General features: G+C 47.1%; 1 protein-coding gene and 1 long non-coding RNA gene across 5 annotated transcripts in view; both read left to right on the top strand.

The window, feature by feature from the left end:
* Nucleotides 1-16,258, top strand: part of FBXW4 (F-box and WD repeat domain containing 4) — a 63,077-nt gene extending 46,819 nt beyond the window's left edge. For 2 of the 4 annotated variants that reach the window (XM_032995173.2, XM_032995154.2), the window contains 4 exons: nt 886-951; nt 14,793-14,933; nt 15,106-15,247; nt 15,503-16,258. In XM_032995173.2, coding sequence (XP_032851064.1) covers nt 886-951; nt 14,793-14,933; nt 15,106-15,247; nt 15,503-15,619 — 466 coding nt within the window. In that variant the 3' untranslated portion in view covers nt 15,620-16,258. The remainder of the gene's footprint in view (nt 1-885; nt 952-14,792; nt 14,934-15,105; nt 15,248-15,502) is intronic. The other 2 variants (XR_004407384.2, XM_032995165.2) reach the window with 2 other exon arrangements.
* Nucleotides 11,218-12,039, top strand: LOC122153452. Its single transcript, XR_006165344.1, has 2 exons — nt 11,218-11,609; nt 11,739-12,039. It is a non-coding gene; the product is annotated as an uncharacterized LOC122153452 (long non-coding RNA).
* Nucleotides 16,259-16,835: the final 577 nt, after the last annotated feature.

Genomic DNA, 16,835 nt, shown 5'->3' with positions numbered 1-16,835 from the left:
CTTTGAAAGGTCATTTATAACTTGCTGTGTATGAGCTGCTTTCTCTTATTTGGACTGAGGATAGGAAGTTGGCACAAAACAAGCAGTGTGGTGTGGAGAGCCACAGCACCCGTGTTCCTGCTGCTTGATTTTAAGGATTTGTTCCTGTGTTATCAACTAGTTTGAGGCCAGTGGCTGTCAGGCAACCTCTGGAGCCAGCATGTGCAGCAAGAGCACAACATCACCAAAGAGGACTTTGGAATGGACCCTGCTGGAGAGTGTGAAGTGAGCCAAATATTGCTGCAGGAGAGCTGTGATGCCTCTAATAAAGAGTGCTTGAGCACGGGGGAGAGCAACCTGATCCAGCTTTGAAATTGGCCCTGCTTTGAGCAGGCTGGACTGGAGACCTCTATCCTGTGATTTGTTAGGCCTGTGATGCTGCAGCCAATTCATGATTGTGCTCAGAATTTGCCAGCAAACAGAAGTGAGACATGAAGTAGGAAGTAAAAGGGAACTTTTCATGGGGTCTTTCTGCAGCTTACAGTGCTGACTGTATATGAAATATGCTGAGTACTTTGCTAACTGTTTCAAAAATGTCGTTGCAATTTATAGCTGCTCCTGTTTTAGATTTTCCTTTTGCATATGCAAATACATCTTTATGTCCTGCCAATTCTCCACAGTTGTGATCTGTTGCATCTGGGAAGCTCAGCTATTGAGAGTTCTGGAGCACCTCTCTGTTCGCTGCTGCCTGCCCCTTGTGAAATGCAGAGGAACATGCTGAAATAGTCTTGCACTGGAATTCAAAGTCTGTCTTGTAGCCTATTCTCTTTGTGTTGTTCATGCACTGTTTCTTCAGAACATGAGGATTAGTAAGTGTTTTTTTGTTTGCTTGTTTATTTTAAACAGCTCATTTGTGACGGGGACAGCCTGCTGTGGACACACCTCACCTCTGAGAATCTGGGACCTTGAGAGGTGAGTGAGCTTCCAGGTTACAGGATGGGACTTGACAAGAAAAGTGAGAAATGCAATATTGGAGATGCCATAAATCATTCCTTTAGCCCCTGTAGGCAGAGGGTGTTTGAACATGAGATGTGGGATGGAGTGAAGGATGGAACAAGCTGGTGTGGAAAGGTGTATGTGGAGGGTGGCTCTGGTTCAGTAGGGAGCAGCTTGACCTTTTTTCTCAGGTCTTCTAGTTGATGAACAGCCATCCTGGTTTCTTCCCATTACCCATGTACAGTCAGAATATACCCATTACACCTCCTTTTTCATCTGTCTCAGCTGATGCTTCAGCCTGAGCCAGAGGGGTGAGGAGGGTGATCTGCATCCTCCCATTCACCTGCTTGTCCATGGTGCTCAAAAGCAAATGCAGGCTCTACAAAAAGTCATCTTGTCCTGACTGGTGTTTCTGGTAGCTCAGGGAGGTGAGGTAGTAGCAGTTTATCTACGGAAGTGACTTAGGCATGTTGTCTTCTCTCTGTCTTAATAAGCATTGAGGAGGTTAATTGCTGTGGCCTCTGATTTGGGGCCATTGAGTAGTTCCTGTCTGGTGAAGGTGCTGACCTTAGCAACTGGGGAAATGTTGGGCTCAAATCCTGATGTTAGACTCAACTGCTGACAAATTTGAAACTCTCAGCCTGGGGGTCTTTGTGTAGTGATGGACAGATAGCAAATATTTGGCAGGATTATTGAACAGCAGCTCAGCTTTCCAGGACTGGTATGCTTTGCATAGGAGTGGCACAACACAGATTATCAAGGGAGTGCCGTCAGGATTGCAGTGAGATGGTGGGCTCTAGGAGGGGAGAGGAGGGGGGCAATAGCAGAAGGGGCCTGAGGGGTGTCAGTAGAGCTGTATTTGGGGAAAGGAGGTAGAGGAGGATTGGTGTGGATGCAGGGCTGGTCTGAGGCCAATTGCCTTCTAACCTATGGTTTAGATTGTCTGAGTCAACTGCCTCAAATACAAATATAAACTAGTTTATTTTTGTTACTTCAGAGAAAAACTAAGACTTTGCAAAGAATGCATCCCACAAAGGAGATGCCTAGAGCAGGAAGGGCAGCACCAGTACATTTGGGTATGGTGCATGTTTCTCAGTGACTTAGTCCAATGGTACCTTTGGAGTACCCCAGAAGGTTGCAGGCTATGCTGTGATACCCCTGCCCATCAAGTCTTCTGGCTGCTCTTGAATAGAGGCATCTGACAGGGGTGAGGAGATAGGCAACCCTCTTCCCCCTGCCCCAGCCTCTCTGACAGCCTTTCCCAAGGAAGCCTGAAGAGATAATAAAGCTGTGTAGAAAATAGGATTAAGGTAATGAACAGGCACAACGGAGTTTGATCTTTCAATAATGTCAAAGCCTGAGTGACAGGCAAATAAAAAAGCCAAGGCAACCTAGGCCACTGGGCCTCTGTTGCAATGGCTGGAGTGTCAAACTTATTCTTCCCTCTTCACCTGTCACAGCTGGAATGCACCATGCCACTGGGTCTTTTCCTCTCTGGGGACCTGTGTGTGAGCTGGGAGTCTTATCAGCACATGCAGAGCAGAGACTGAGTGGGAAGCATGTCCAGAAAACTAGCGTGCGAAGCTTGATGTGATCATTCAGAGCAAGGGAGTACAGAGCTGTCCTTCCAGGTCTTGACTTCTCCATAAACTGTTCTTTTTCCCGGCAGAGGTTTGGATTCATTTTCAAAGGCTCCAATGGTTTCCTGAAGTGGTCTTGTAGGGAAATGCTATTTCTTCCTTTGAGGCTTGAGCATGTTGTCTCCATGGGAGTGTGGCATGGAAAATCAAAATCTTAGAGCTACCCAGGTCTGAAAAGCTCCTGTGTCCAATGTGTCCTGATAACATCTGGCAAACATAGCCAGACCCCCCAGGTTTGCTGCTTACTCCTTTCTCGTGGCCACAAAAGGCCAGTGTCTGACCTGAAGAAGTTGAACGTAGCAAGGACATTTATCTTGAAGAGCAGAATCCAGGAAACTTCTCTGTCAAAAAAGAGGAAGGGTAGGGTGATGCTTAAGATGTGTTCTTTAAAGCTACATCATCCTTAGCACCACTTAAATGTTTAGTCCTGTCCAAGACCACTTAGTTCAGTTAGCTTTTTTTTTTTCCTGTGTGGGGGTGTAAGTAACATTGCAGCAGTTTCTATGGTATTCTCTTTCCTTGGGGTAGGTGGTCTTTTTCCTCAACAGCTGAGCGCTGGAACATGCTACAAAAGGATTTAAAGCTTAAATAACCTTTTGTGTACTGATCTTCTTAGTTCCAGGCCAGATAAGTCCTTGGCTGGTGCTTGTAGCTGTTGGTCATGGTATGTTTTCGTATTTATGACCTTCGCTGTTCCCTGACCCTGGGGCAGACATTCTCATCCCTCCAAGAGGAAGGGGATAATATCTTCACCTGGAAATATGTTTTGGGCTTTGAAAAGGGCTTGGCTGGGTTTGGCGGCAAGGAAATTTTTAGTGGGGAAAGGAAACGCCTCTCGCTGCATCCCACCCCCACAAACTGTCTTTCATTTCTCACTCTGCTGAGATGATGGTGTTGGATCAAAGCCGCAACAGGCAGCAACAAGCAATTGTCAGGGGGATTCTAAAGCAGGGGAATGACCGTGTGATGCCAAGACACTGTCTCTGATAGCTGAAATTCCAGCTGCTGCTACACCTGGCTCTTTCTCCTGTAATGGAGAAGAATTTTTTTTGTTCTTAGACTTTTGAAGCTGGCTAGCTGCACCTCTGGAGGATGTATCTTATCCCACAGATGCTACATTGTGCCATCTGATTGCTTTTAGATGTTGGGAAGTTGCTGTGCATTTATTGCCACTAAGGATCAAGGTGTGTGTGTGGAGGGGGGTTGTGAATAACAGGTGGTTAGAGGTCTGCACAGGAAAGGAGAACAATTAGCAGTATGGGCCACTGGGTACTAACTTGTGTCCTTGCATCAAGTGTCAGGCCCTGCTGGCTCTCCTGTGAGCCCCCTTGCCCCTCTGTGTCAGTGAAGGATATGATGGCAGCTGCCTCTCTTGCAGGTAGGGTACCTCTTTTGCCTTTCTCTGCTCAGACATTTCCGTCTCATCTGCCAGTGCTAGTGTGTGGCTTAGAACAGCCAGTTAATGGCAAGCAAGAGAAAAGGAAACTTTCTTCAGATGCTGTTCCTCTTTCTTTCTCTTCCCACCTCCTGTCACCTTTGGGAGTTTAAACTCCTTGGGGATGAGGGTGATGCACTGCTGGGAACAGGTCCAGGGCCAGCATTTCCTGTTTGCCTGTGAAGAACTGTTGCTTCCCAGTCTATCGTGGTGGTTTTCATGTCTTCACATGGCAAATGCCCCTGCCTCAAGGATGCTTCTCCATAAGGTAGGATACTTCAGAGGTCACTTTGCAGCAGCTCTTGGAGCTATCCTGCCAAGCCCGATGTTTTGAAATGGACCAGTGATCTATCTGGCAGATCCGGTAGTCAAAATGCTGTAAACACTTTGAATGCACAAGTCCTACATTGTCCTTTCCTGTGACACAACATGACAGGCACAGGGCATGAGAGCTGTTGTGAAAACTGGGCCAAAGTTAGCTGTGCCCTGCAAGCCACCCCAGATCCTCTACCTTTTAAACATCCAGTCTTTGTCCATCTCCTCCCCTCTTTTGAAAGCATTTTTGACAGAGTGGATTTTTTTTTGTTTTTTTAAGAACCCTCTAATTTCTTGTTCAGTTTTTCTTCTGCTCCCAAGCCCTTTGAAAGTGGCTTTACGCCGTCACTGACACCAAACTGACACTTTGCGTTTCCCCACTTCTTATCCCTTTATGGCAACAGATGTTGAAATTTTGTATCCCTTTTATCTGTCCCTCTTTGCCCTCTTCCTGTAATTAGGTTTCCCTTGTTAGCAGTACAAAGTGGCCTGGTTTGCTGCCTGGCCTTTTGAGCCATTGTGTCTGAGCACATTTTTTTCCTCCTCTTTCGGAAGAGTTCCTTCCCCCTTAAGTAATAGGCAGGGTGTGGGCCAAAGCTGTGGCTTTTTCTTGTTTCTTTGTTCTCCATTTATCTCTGCCACCTTTTTCAAAGGGATGGACAAAAAAAAAAAAAATAGAGTGCATGGAAGGGGAAGATACATAGTTGCATTTCTTGACCATCATGCCCCCCTGCTCTTCAGGTGTTCATGGCAGCTGCCTTTTGATGTCTGCAAGTTTTGGGGAGGTGGGAGGTAGAGGCTTGGGAGTGGAGGAGAAGGGAGATTCATGTGTGTGGCTGGTGCCCTCAGCAGAGGGGTGGGGAGGAGTCTTTCAGGGCAGCCCGGCAGCTGCCGAGCAGGTTAGTAATCCGTATTTGCCTCTAGTGCTATTGCATTGTGCTCTTTCTCTCTGAGAGCCAGCATGAGCGTGACCATGATAAGCAGCTGGCTGAAGTTTGCTAACTTGCTGCTGCTTGATCTCTGGTATGTGCTTCCCTGGAACCCTTGCTAGGTTACATCCATCTGTGAGGTGGGGTGGGCAAGAATTAGTTGCTGTCTTTCAAATTTCGGTATATGTTGATCTGCATCCACTTTGGTGGCTCTTTAGAGCCTTTGTGTGATTGAACATGAGCAGTTGTAAACAAGGAGGGAGAGCTCTAAAACTTGGGCTCCTTGTGCTGCTGTTAAACAGCAAGTGTAATTTGACAGTTGCAGTATATAGTACTGCACACCCTGGTTAGCTGATCACTGTCTGATGCTTTCCTGTTTAAATCCAGTCCTCCTTGGCTTTGTGGCCTGTCGTGCTCAGATTTTTTTTTATGTGAAAATAGATAAATGAAATGAGAATCTGCAGGTCTAGTTCTTCATTATAAAACTTGCTAAATGTTTTTAACAAAAGCTTTTAATGTAGAAGCTTGGCCCAAGATGCACAACCCGATTTCTTAGTGTTGTGTTCTAAACAAAGTTCTCTAGGACATCATTCTCTCCACAGCTTTGAACTCCAAGGTTTAAACAAGTTTGAGACCCTATAATTTAATAACAAGAGGAGTTTGTGGGTTGAAGGGAGCAAATGGATTCTGAGCTGGAGTTGCTAGATCAAAAAGAAAGGTGTCTGACTCCAAGAAGTGTGGGGAGTCTGTTTCACCCAGGCATTTAAACTGGATTTATCCAGTCAGAGGAGTGGATATTTCTGGTAACAAGAGAGGCAGATGATAGCAAATATTATCCTGGCAATGATAACAGTTTCACAGGATTTTGGGGACAGAAGAATCATAACACCATGCTGTAGATGCAGAATCCCCTCTCCTGCCCTGCTTTTCTGTAGATTCATCATGTCATGTATCGTTTTTTGCCAAGAGAATTCTGTCCAGGCTTTGTGGGAAAGAGACTCCCTACTCCTTTCAGGCTTGGGTTTCTTTCTCGGCATCCTTGTCTTGGCTGAACACCATTTTCAATCACGATAACCAATCCAAAACTTGTCCAACAGTGAGCTAAACAGCTTTCTGGGCTGTGCTTAGATCCGGTAAGTGAATATGTGTGCTACCTTCTGCCTCCACTCACTGCAGTGGGATGATCCACAGGTAGTTGCCCTTTCTCAGGTGGCTGCTCATTCTCTTTTCCTGAGGCTCTCCTGCTTGGTTTTTGCTGCACTGTTTCCCCACCCCATTCACAGATGGCTTTGGTTACTCTTTTTAAAGCATCAGTTCTGGATATTCCCATTTATATGTCCTTTGGTTAATATGGAACACAAATGCCATGTCGTCTTCCTGGAATTTGAAGGAAAAAGGGTTGGTGAAGTGACAGACTGGGGTCTGCCATAGGGGAATTCTTGTCTTCGGTTGAACACTTTCTTGGCCTATTCATATTAAATCAGTTTGGAACAATGGCTATCTTTTGAATTTGTAATTTGGTCCTTGGGAACCACTCCCTCTGTGGTAAGGTAGGTAGAATAGAGAGCTTAGATGTAGAGCAAAGGGAAAAGCAGATCCTTCTTCATGGAGTTGGCAATCCCACTTGTGACTTGAGCAGCAAGACTAGATATAAACAGGCCTCCTGCCTTCAGGCATGAATTAATCATTTGACAAGGCCGGAGGAAAATTCCTACCCCAGTTATGTGGCTCTGAACTGGAGGATTTGATTCCCTTGCTCTGATATCTTGGGCACTGCTGGAGACAGGACACCAGGCCTATCACCAACTACTTGAGCCAGTGCTGGAGAAAGCTTGCTGTTGCAGGGAGCCTCTTAAATGGTGGTCTCTTGGATGACTGTTTCTTTTAGCAGACTCTGCTGTGTTCAGAGCTCTGTCTCTTGGCTATAATGGATAGCTTCAGTCCTGTCTGTGCAATGGATTTTCCATGGTGTGTGTTTAGGCCCCATTTAGGGCCTTGTGGTTCTTTACCGATTTCTGGGGTTTTTTTCTGACATTGTCTTTCTGAACCCTCTCACATAAGCTAGGCATCTTCCTCCTTCCTTTTGTTAAGAGGGCTCTGGTGCATCTTAACCTAAATGTAAAACTGTTGTAAGAGGAAGAACATACAGGTGTTTATCCTAAATCCTTTCCTCTGTGTGGCAGTCGGCCCTGCCTCACTACAGATGAGCATGAGGCCAGCTCCTGCCCTTTGGATGTGTTCGTGTCCAGGGCATGCTGTGGCCTTTGCACTCCTGTTCAGGCGTATTTATGACAACTTTACAAGGCTCTGAACAATCAGAGAGCGTGGGTGGGGGCTGGACACTCCAAGCGCATCAATCAGTTTCATCCCTCTGAGCCAAAGCAAAAGCAATCTTTATTTTTCCCTGGGTTGAGAGAGAATCAACAGAGGCAAGAGAGAAGAATGGGAAGGAGTGAATGAGGAACCCCCTCTGCCACTGGCTAGCGGTAGCTCATTTAAACAGATGGCTTTGTTTTGATTTGGACTCTCCATTTTTTGTCTCCCTGCTAAAGGAGACCTGCAGAGCTCTGTCCAGAAAGGCAGCAATACAGCCGCCTGTTCCCACACAAGTGGGGCGAAAGGCGAGAGGCTTTGAGAATTCCCTGCTTCTTTTCCTTGCCTTCCTCTTTTTCTCTTCCCCCAAGAAATCACAGTTTGAGAGAATTCCCCCCTACTCCTCCTGTTGCAAAGAAAGACAGAGAAGACATTCTTGACATTCTTTGCAGAGAAAAGGGGTTAAATGTCTGAATTTGGGGGTCACCATGTTATACAAATTGCAATCTAATCGTTTTTACAAGAACACACGTGTGCTAAGAAAAGGAGCCATGGACAAGGAAGAAAAGGGGACAGACAACCTTTTTTGTCCTATCTTCTTTTTTTTTTTTTTCCCCCCAAGGTTTTGGACTATTGTCATGTCCTGTCTCTCTCCCCTCCTCACCCCCGAGAGGGAGAACATTGGTTTTATAGTTAAATTGGTTCGTAAAGCAGAAGGGCTTGGTGCCATTTCTGTTTGTTTTCCCAAATAAAAGCCCCAGCAGGGTCTCTTTTGCACCGTTGTGGCTTTATTTGAAGAAACTGGCTTTTTCCCATAGCCCAGCGTGTCAGTTTATCCTCTGAACTTAACCTTACAGGAACCCGAACAACAAAAACTCACAGGGTCCCAGAGCTGGAAAGGTAAAGAAATTGTATCTTTTTATTGGACCATTTAAAGCGTGTGTGGGCCAATTCAGAGAAAGCAGAAGAAAAGAAGGCAAAACTCCCTCTTCTGTTTCTCCCCCTGACACAATCTCAAACCATCGTTGGTGTCATTCCCCCCTACTGCCTTGAGTCTTTTCAGTGCTGAGGAAGCAGAGAGGGGCATTTCTCCTGAAAATCACTTATAACAGCATCTCTGAGCCATTTCACATGGAAATACTCCCCCAGAATTCCCCAAGCCAATCCTACATCCAAGCCATTCCTACCCTGAAGGAATTAGTAGCCTTGGCTAAGTACAGGGGTAACACTGGGGTAGAATAACTTTGTCAAGGATCTATGCTTCTCCTTACCTATGTTATAGGTGTTGCTTGACCAAGCCTTTCCCTTAGCATAAGCTGCTGTGTTCCCTGGGTGCCTCAGCTGCTGCTGCAGAGTGCCTGAAAGAGATGACAACTCAGCTCTTCCCTTTGGTTTTGGTGTGCTCTCCAAATTGGATGACAGAAGTTGTGCAAATGCTGCACTCTGGATAATTGTTTTTAAATTGATTTTGTTTCCTTTCTCTGTTCAGTACTCCGCTCAGGTATCTCCACTGTTTTGAACAGAACGGTGCTTTTTTGACTTATTTTAAAATACAGTATGCTTCCCACCTGTCTTGTCCCAAGTAGTTGTTGGGGCTAAAATATTGGTTTAGAGCTCTACTCCGTTCTTAAGTCACCTGCTTATGTGCAGTGGCTTCTCCTCTTTGATGGATGATCACAATTCACGGATGAGGTTTCCAGAGTGAATGAGTAGGTCCTCAATTTCGCACAAGTCAGTTTTCAGAGGATGTTCTGAATTCAGCAGATTCCTAGAATTTGCATATTTTTGTATAATGTCAGTTCTAGTGAATCGAGGTCACCAGAAATTGAGAGTGGGGAGAAAAGTGTTTATTATTTCATGCCAGCTTTTGGAGTGTAGTTCACGTGTATTGGAGACAGCTGGCCAAGACCTGTAGCAAATGGTCAGAGTACAGCAAGGGAGGTGCAGACTTCTTTTGGACTGCAGCTATCAGTAAGGTCTCAGGGAAATTCTGAGATTTTATGGTCACACAAATAATCACAGTGGCTTGGGAGGCTGTATATGGCTTTAACTTGGTGACAGCAGCATTCTGTGGATTATCTGGAAACTAAACATCTGGGCTCTGCCATGGCTGATCTTATTTTGTCTTCATATTGCTGGAATGAGGAGGAATAGAGCCTTAAACTGGTTTTAAAAATTAAAAAACTACTTAAACCAGCTTGTTTCTGTCATACCTTGGTAGTTCACTTTGCTTCCAGGCTAGAAGGGGACTGTCTTCTGGAGGTATCATGATAGCAATGCTTATGGCTAGATTTTCAGTATGGAAAGAAGAAATGTGGAAATTCCAATCAAGTACCTTATTTTAAAAGTAATTTTTAAAAAAATCTTGTTTTCTGAAGAACAAGGGAATTGATGGAGATGAATCAAAGGATTCTCTATAGTGCCTGAACAAAATGCATTTCATTTTTGGACTGATCATTTTGATACATTTCCCAGGCATGGGGACTTTGTTTAAACATCTTGTTCTGTCAGCAAGGAGTCCAGGGCCTGGTGCTAATACAACTTTCCTGTGCTGTCAGATTTGGGCTGCTGGATTTGCTCTGGCTCTGTTCCTTGTGGGCTGGTACCAGATTACTACCACTATGATTTCAGTCTCTCTTAATGCCTAAGAGAAAGTAGGAGAAACTAGGAGTATCTCTGAGTTCCCTACTCGGCACTGGAGGCCTGCCTGTGTGTCTGTAGGTGCTGCATTGGCCCAGGTGGTTCGTGGTTAATGTGCTGAAGCAGAGAACTCTGGCTTCTAGACTGGTCTTTCCAGGAAACCTGGACTGTCACATTTGTGATTCTGTTCCACAGAGCTCCACTGGTGCAGAGTTGTTTCTGTCAGTGCCACCCAGCACTGGGATTGAACTCTAGCTCTGTATGGGCCAGGCTGATCAGTACAGAAAACATAGAAAAACTCCCCCCCATCTGCACAGCTAACTACCTGGCTTGCCAGAAGAAGGCCTGGGGGTGAAAGAACCTCTACTTTTGCTACTGCTGAAGGGCCAGGGCATGGTGGGGAGGTGGTTTGGACCTTCCATGCTTGGTTTTGCTTGGGCTTCACGGTCACTTACTGACTAACCTTCATAGGGCATAACAAGGACAGGGCATCCTGAAGTCTGAAGTGCTGAGGGTCAGCTACCAGGTTTTTGTAAGGTGTTTGGGTGCAGAGAATGAAAAAGGACCCACAAAGGAAAGGAGAGGGCTGTTCCCTGCTGTATTTGGCTGGTGCTGGTGATCTCTGTAAGCTGGTGAGAAACAAGGTCCAAGATCCCTATCACATGTCTTTCTGTCCCTCAGTAGCTATCTTCTGCCCATGTAAGTTGTTACACCAGCAAATAACTAATGGTTTTCTATCTGCTGCTTTTCTGTTGCCCCTTGGTGTGCTATCTTGGTCCTGTATGGGTTGTTAAGGATTACCTGTTGGTTTTGCTGGAAGGATTAGCAGTGGGTTTTTCTCCCTAGGAAGTGGAAGCTGTTGGGGACTGGGGTTTGAGGGCAGGGAGTATTTGGGATAATGAAGACTGGACAATTTGTGGCCACTAATTTATGATCCCAAGGTTGGGAGACTTGTGGTGACAGAGTTCTCTTTCCAGCATGGGTTTAGCATGGCTGTTTAAGCTGCAGGGATGTGGAGCTCGTCTGGCATGGTGGTAGCTGGTCCAGAGACACCTTAGTCTGCTGAAAAATGGGGGAAATATTATCATGTTCTGCATCTTTATCAATTTAAGTGTGCCCATGCCAGAGCACTTAGGTCTTTTAGTTTGTGGGCCCAATGTACAGCACAGTAATTTTTTTTTTTTTTTTTTTTTTGTCCCCTGGTGTCCATTAGAAGTGCTTCACTGTAGCAACTGATGTGTTGTTTCTGTAAACAGCCAACAGACTGCTGCTGTATGCAGGGGCTGGACCTCCCAGTTGAAAGCTGCTTTGGCTGACCTATTCTTGGGGCAGGAGAATTGAGCTGATTAACAAACCAGCAAAGTAAGGTTTGCTTTGCTGCAGTAACTTGCAAGTATCTGTGCTCCTTTCCTGCCTACAGAGAAAAGCTAATAATTATTTTTTTCTCCTCTTTTTTTTTTTTTTTCCTTTTCTTTCTTTTTTGTTGCATAGGCTGGAAAGGGAAGTGGAGGGAGGAAAACAGGTGTCACTGCTGGGATGCTTGGGTATCCCTGCAGTGAGGTGTGAAGGCATGGAGAAACACTGAGGGCAAGGCACCTAGGTGGTGTTCAGTGCTGCAGAGGAAGTTCTGAAATCAGGAATCCAGACTCTCTGGTTTCTCCTGTCCCTTTGATGCTGAAATTTTTCACTTGGAGACATCACCAGCCTGACCTTAAAAATTGCTGCCACTGCGGACTGAGGTCTGGTCTGGGAGATGGAAGACAAGCTTTAGTGTGGCCAGACTTGCACTGGCTATGACAGCTGCTTGTTTAGAGGTGGGAGGTTGTGAGGAGATCTGCTGTGACCCATTTCAAGCACCTGAGAGGAGGAAGAGGGCTAGTCCCAGTGACTAAAAGATCCCTGGATGTGCTTCTGCATCCTGCTACCTTTCCTCAGCACAGTGCTCCTCTCTACCTGAGCTCACTTAGCCCTTCACATATTAAAGGAGTATTAGCAGGGAAAATGGTGGAGAGGAAATAACACCAACAGGCTTCAGCTATCTAGCAGGAGATGTTCACCAGACATGCTGCTGGACTGCATGGCCCATGTGCAGCTGCCCATTCTGGTTTCCTCTCCCAAAGTCCAGTGTGCTCAGAGCGCCAGTCCAGGAGCTACCCTGCAAAACCAAAAAGTAAAACGCAGTAGCATGCGGAAATGGGGAGAGAGGGGTCTGAGCTGCTGATGCTGCCTAGGGCTTGCTGAGGTGATTCATCTCTTGTGAGTAACTCCCTGCTCCTGCCTGAGGAACTGGCAGAGGACTCTGCAGGTTGGGCAGTCTGGCCTCTTATGTATCTCACAGGTAGTCCAAGAGTTCTTGTCTGAGAGAGCAGCTGACTCCTCCTCATATCTCTGTTGTATGTCTTACAACTCCAGACCACACATGTAACTCATAGGATGAAGAAGGATTTGGGGAAGTCTTGAGAAGGCTCATGTGCGTGTCCATCTGTCCTGCTGGCTTTGCAGAACAGCAGATGGAGGACATGGTATCTTTGCACTTGGAGGGGCAGGGGAGTGTCAGAGCTCAGAGATACCCATCCATGTCTTATTCCATGGTGGAGTTGAGGACCCATCTGCCCCAGTCAAATCCCCCAGCTCTTGCTCCCACTGCTGAGACTGCAAATGCTTCAACCTCTCAACCTGCACACAGGTGCAAAGATACTGCTCTGTTGGTTTGCAAGTAACCTTCCAAGGGTTAATATATTGTGAGAAGGTTGCAAAGGGCTGAAGCCTGGAATCCCCTCGATCCCTTGCCTGGAGAAACACAAAGTCCAATAAGCCAGCACCCCTGGATTCGTGTTGGGGGGGATTAATTCATGCACTTGATGTTAAAGCTTGTCCGAGAGGTTTGCGCGGGGGGGCCATTGCTAGGGCTGGTTGGCCTCTCTAAATGGTTGCTAGGGCCTTGGCATCAAGGGCCAATGTAGCTGCCCACAGCCACGGTCACGGAGGGAATTACACAGCCACAAAGAAATTGTTATTCTACATAATCTGCTCTTTGGAGAGTGACTGTGGGGAAACAGGCTGGCCCCAGCATGCCGCCAGCTCTGTGATCATAGAAGCGTGCTGGCTGCAAAGATCGGCCAGGGCTCGCCTTCTGATCTGGGGACACCAGGGCTCGAGGCGCTAATCTGCTTTATCAGCGATTTCTCTCTCCTGACACAAAGGTGTTTACTTGTTTTAACATCTCCTGGGACTCTATTTCTCCTTTTGTGTGGTCTTTATCCCCCGACGAGGGCTTTAGCCCAGATTACAGACAGAATTAAGGCATTTGGCGATGTGCCTCAGAACTGTGTGATGCTGGATCAAGGAGCAGAAAGTAACAAAATAATGGGGGGAGATGCTGGGAGTGACCCCACTGCGGGATCCGTGCTGCTGGCTTTCAGGACTGCTTCATTGTCCTGAGAACCAAGAGCCTGTTGGAGAGGGGTGGCCATGCAGCCGGGTTTGAAAAGCAGGTGCTTCAAGGTTTGTGTCCAGTGTTTTTGATTTAGAGGGTGCGAGGAGGAGGATGAGGAAGAAAAGGAGGGTTTGCAAGAGGTGACTGTTTCAAACAGCTGGACAGATTGTCCTCTCCATTCCCAAGAGTCTGCCATGGCTGGGTGGTGAGGGCTGCTGGGGCAGGTGTGCCTGATGCAGTTTCACACGGCCCAGGGGAGGGGCTCAAGCTCCTTGTTGCGGTCTGGCAGGGTGGGCCTTTACCAGGCACCATCCATCCACTTGGTTCTGCACATGAACAAGCAGCAGAGTGATACAGCCACAAAGCATCTGGCTTAAAGCCTCATGGAAATCTTGCTTTTGCTCTTTCACAGCAAACAAGGAATTAAAAAGGCAGAGGAGGTCAAAAAAAAAAAAAAAAAAAAACCCAAAAAAAACAACTAAAGCTAGCCCTTAGAAAGTCATCTCCAGAGCAGCCCTGGGGTGGTTGCTCTTGACCTGTTATGTTCAGTCCCAGATACGATGTTTGCAGTATGCAGTGTAACTGGAGGGGATTGAAGAGAGCAACCATTGCAGGCTGGGTCAGGAGAGTCTAGTTTGCCTGTGGATCTGACCTGTGTATCAGAGATATGGAGCAATACCCCAGTGGGTAGTATTTTGAAGGACAGAGTCCTGAATGGGATGGGATTGACCAAGTAAGTGGCTGTTGCAAATTATCTGGAGTTTGACTAAGTTGAGAATTGTCTCCCATGGAAATGGAGCCCCATCATTCAGAGTACTGGTCACTTCTCCCAGGGAAAATGATCCCATTCTGCTGTGGGTCAGCTGTGCCAATTCCTTGTCTCTTCCTCTTACAGCTGTGACTCCTGCTGGTCACCCTCCATGACAGTTGCTGGCTCAACCCATAGCAGAAGCTGGGGTAGGGAGAGGAAGACTGCAGGCTTTTTGCATTCTGTTAAATCACAGAAATGAGATCTAGGAGACTTCTGTGATACCATCTCTGCTTTGGCCAGCTGAATTGGAAGGGTGCTTAGCTCTGAATGACTCTTCCCCTGTTGTGTTTCATTGCAGTGGTCAGCTGTTGACCTGTTTAGGGACTGACTTCCACCGTGGAGCTGGAGTCCTTGATGTCTTCTATGAAACACCTTCCCTTCTCCTTTCCTGTGGGTATGACACCTACATCCGTTACTGGGACATACGGACCAGCACGAGGTGAGCCTACCCTGCTGGCAGCTGGGGCCCCTGTGAGGCTCCTGGGCTCTCCTTGTGTGGTGCCTGGGGACTTGCCTGCAGCTCAATTAGCTCCTTCAGGCAAATTGGGCCTCAGTTCCTGTTCCGGAGGAGTGGAAGCTCAACCCTGCTCTGGTTTGCATTGCCCTTGCAGGAAATGCATCCAGGAGTGGGAAGAGCCCCATGACAGTGCCCTGTACTGCATAAGGAGTGATAAGAACCATATGATTGCCAGCGGCTCTTCTTATTACGGCGTGGTGCGCCTCTGGGATAAGCGACAGACTCGGTGCCTGCAGGTGAGGGCTGGCTGGAGGCTGGGCAGCAGCAGAGCTTCTGAGTTGTTCTCTGGCAACCCTGTGCCCATATCTCTTTGGAAGAAGAGAGAGGGACTGCTGGGCTGTCTTTGGGGTGAGCCCACCATGGGGAACATAACCTAAAAGCAGGGAAAAGCCTGCTTTGTTCAGGCATCTCAGCCTTTGGGTCTGTAACACTGGTTGGGGTCTTTGGGCTGACCTCTTCTTTGAAAGGTTGATTCTCCTATTTTCTTGCAGAGCTTTCACCTGTCTTCACCCACCAGCAGCCCAGTGTACTGCCTCCGTTTCAGTACCACCCATCTGTACGCTGCCCTGGCATCAGCCCTGCACGTCCTAGACTTCACGGCCCCATGAAGGGCACCACAGCTGCTTCTGGTCACCCCAGCTCAGCAGAGTTGACACTTGGCTCAGGGAATCGCAGGGCAGGAGAGGTGAGAATGGCCCCCCGGGCTTCTGAAGGGATTTTTTTACCTTCCAGAAAGCTGCAATGAAGAGTGCACAAAGGGCCAGACTTTCTCAGTCTCACCTGCCTGATAGTGAAAATAAAGGCTAATTGTCCTTTACCCTTTTTATTTTGTGCAAGTCAGGGTGGTTTTATTAACTGTTTGTTTTGTTTTTTCTTTTTTTTTTTTTTTTTCCTGTGGATACAGCATTTGAGGGGCAAGTTGAGCCAGGATGCCCTATCAGCTGTGTGTGCTGGTCAGGTTGAGATCAGCCAAGCTCTGAGCCATGTGAAGCAAGTCTAGGCTGTGTGTGGGGTGGACTGATTTGGTGGAAGGGAAAGGTGCCTGGAGTGGGGCCCACCTTTCATCTGCGCTTGCTCTCCTGACAGCTGCTTGTGTTGTGCTTCACAGCCAAGAGCAAGAATTGAGCTAAAAGGCAGAGCCAGCCCTGCTTTCAGTGTATGCCTCCCCAAGCAGGCCGTCAGGTCAGGCTGTGCACTTGGCAGGGCTGAAATGGTCATGTTTTGCTAAATAAAACTCTGAAGGGAAACAAAGAGACTGTATGTTTTGTTTCAAGTTCCAAAGGGGCTGCGATGTTACCTGCTCATCACAGGGGCCTGGCTGGGCAGAGGAGGTTGGGCCTATTTTCAGATGCTGTCTACATGTCTAATAGATCTCTCTCCCTGGCTAGACTCTGTGACACTGCTGTGTTGAAGGCAGTTCCTGGGATCTTGAATCCAATGTCACTTCAAACTTTCAAACAAGAATTTAAAAAGTAGGATCTGCAGCTCACTTGCTGCCTGCATAATGAAGGAGCAAACTGGACTACTGCAAACACCAAGGCCTTCATGTGATTTACTGGGATCCTGTAGGCACATCTAAGTGGGCTCTGCTTCTTTTTGTGTCAGCCTTATGAACCCAAGCTGGGTTTCAGAACAACCACAGTTCTCAGCATGCTCTGTGCTGTCTGGATGAACGTGAATGAATGCGCTGTGGGTGAGTGCAGCAGTGTCTGGGGTCTGGTCCTCCTTGGGGGAAGAAGTGCGTGACCCAAACTCACTGCCAAGTAGGGTTATCCTGGATAGGTAAAGGAGAGGAGAGGTTTTGTATCTCAAATTGGGAGCACT

Source organism: Tyto alba, unplaced genomic scaffold (assembly GCF_018691265.1).
Source record: "Tyto alba isolate M040663 unplaced genomic scaffold, T.alba_DEE_v4.0 Super-Scaffold_1, whole genome shotgun sequence".
Lineage (NCBI taxonomy): Eukaryota > Metazoa > Chordata > Aves > Strigiformes > Tytonidae > Tyto > Tyto alba.
Note: the sequence above shows the minus strand (reverse complement) of the source record. Positions and strands in the feature narration are given on the sequence as shown.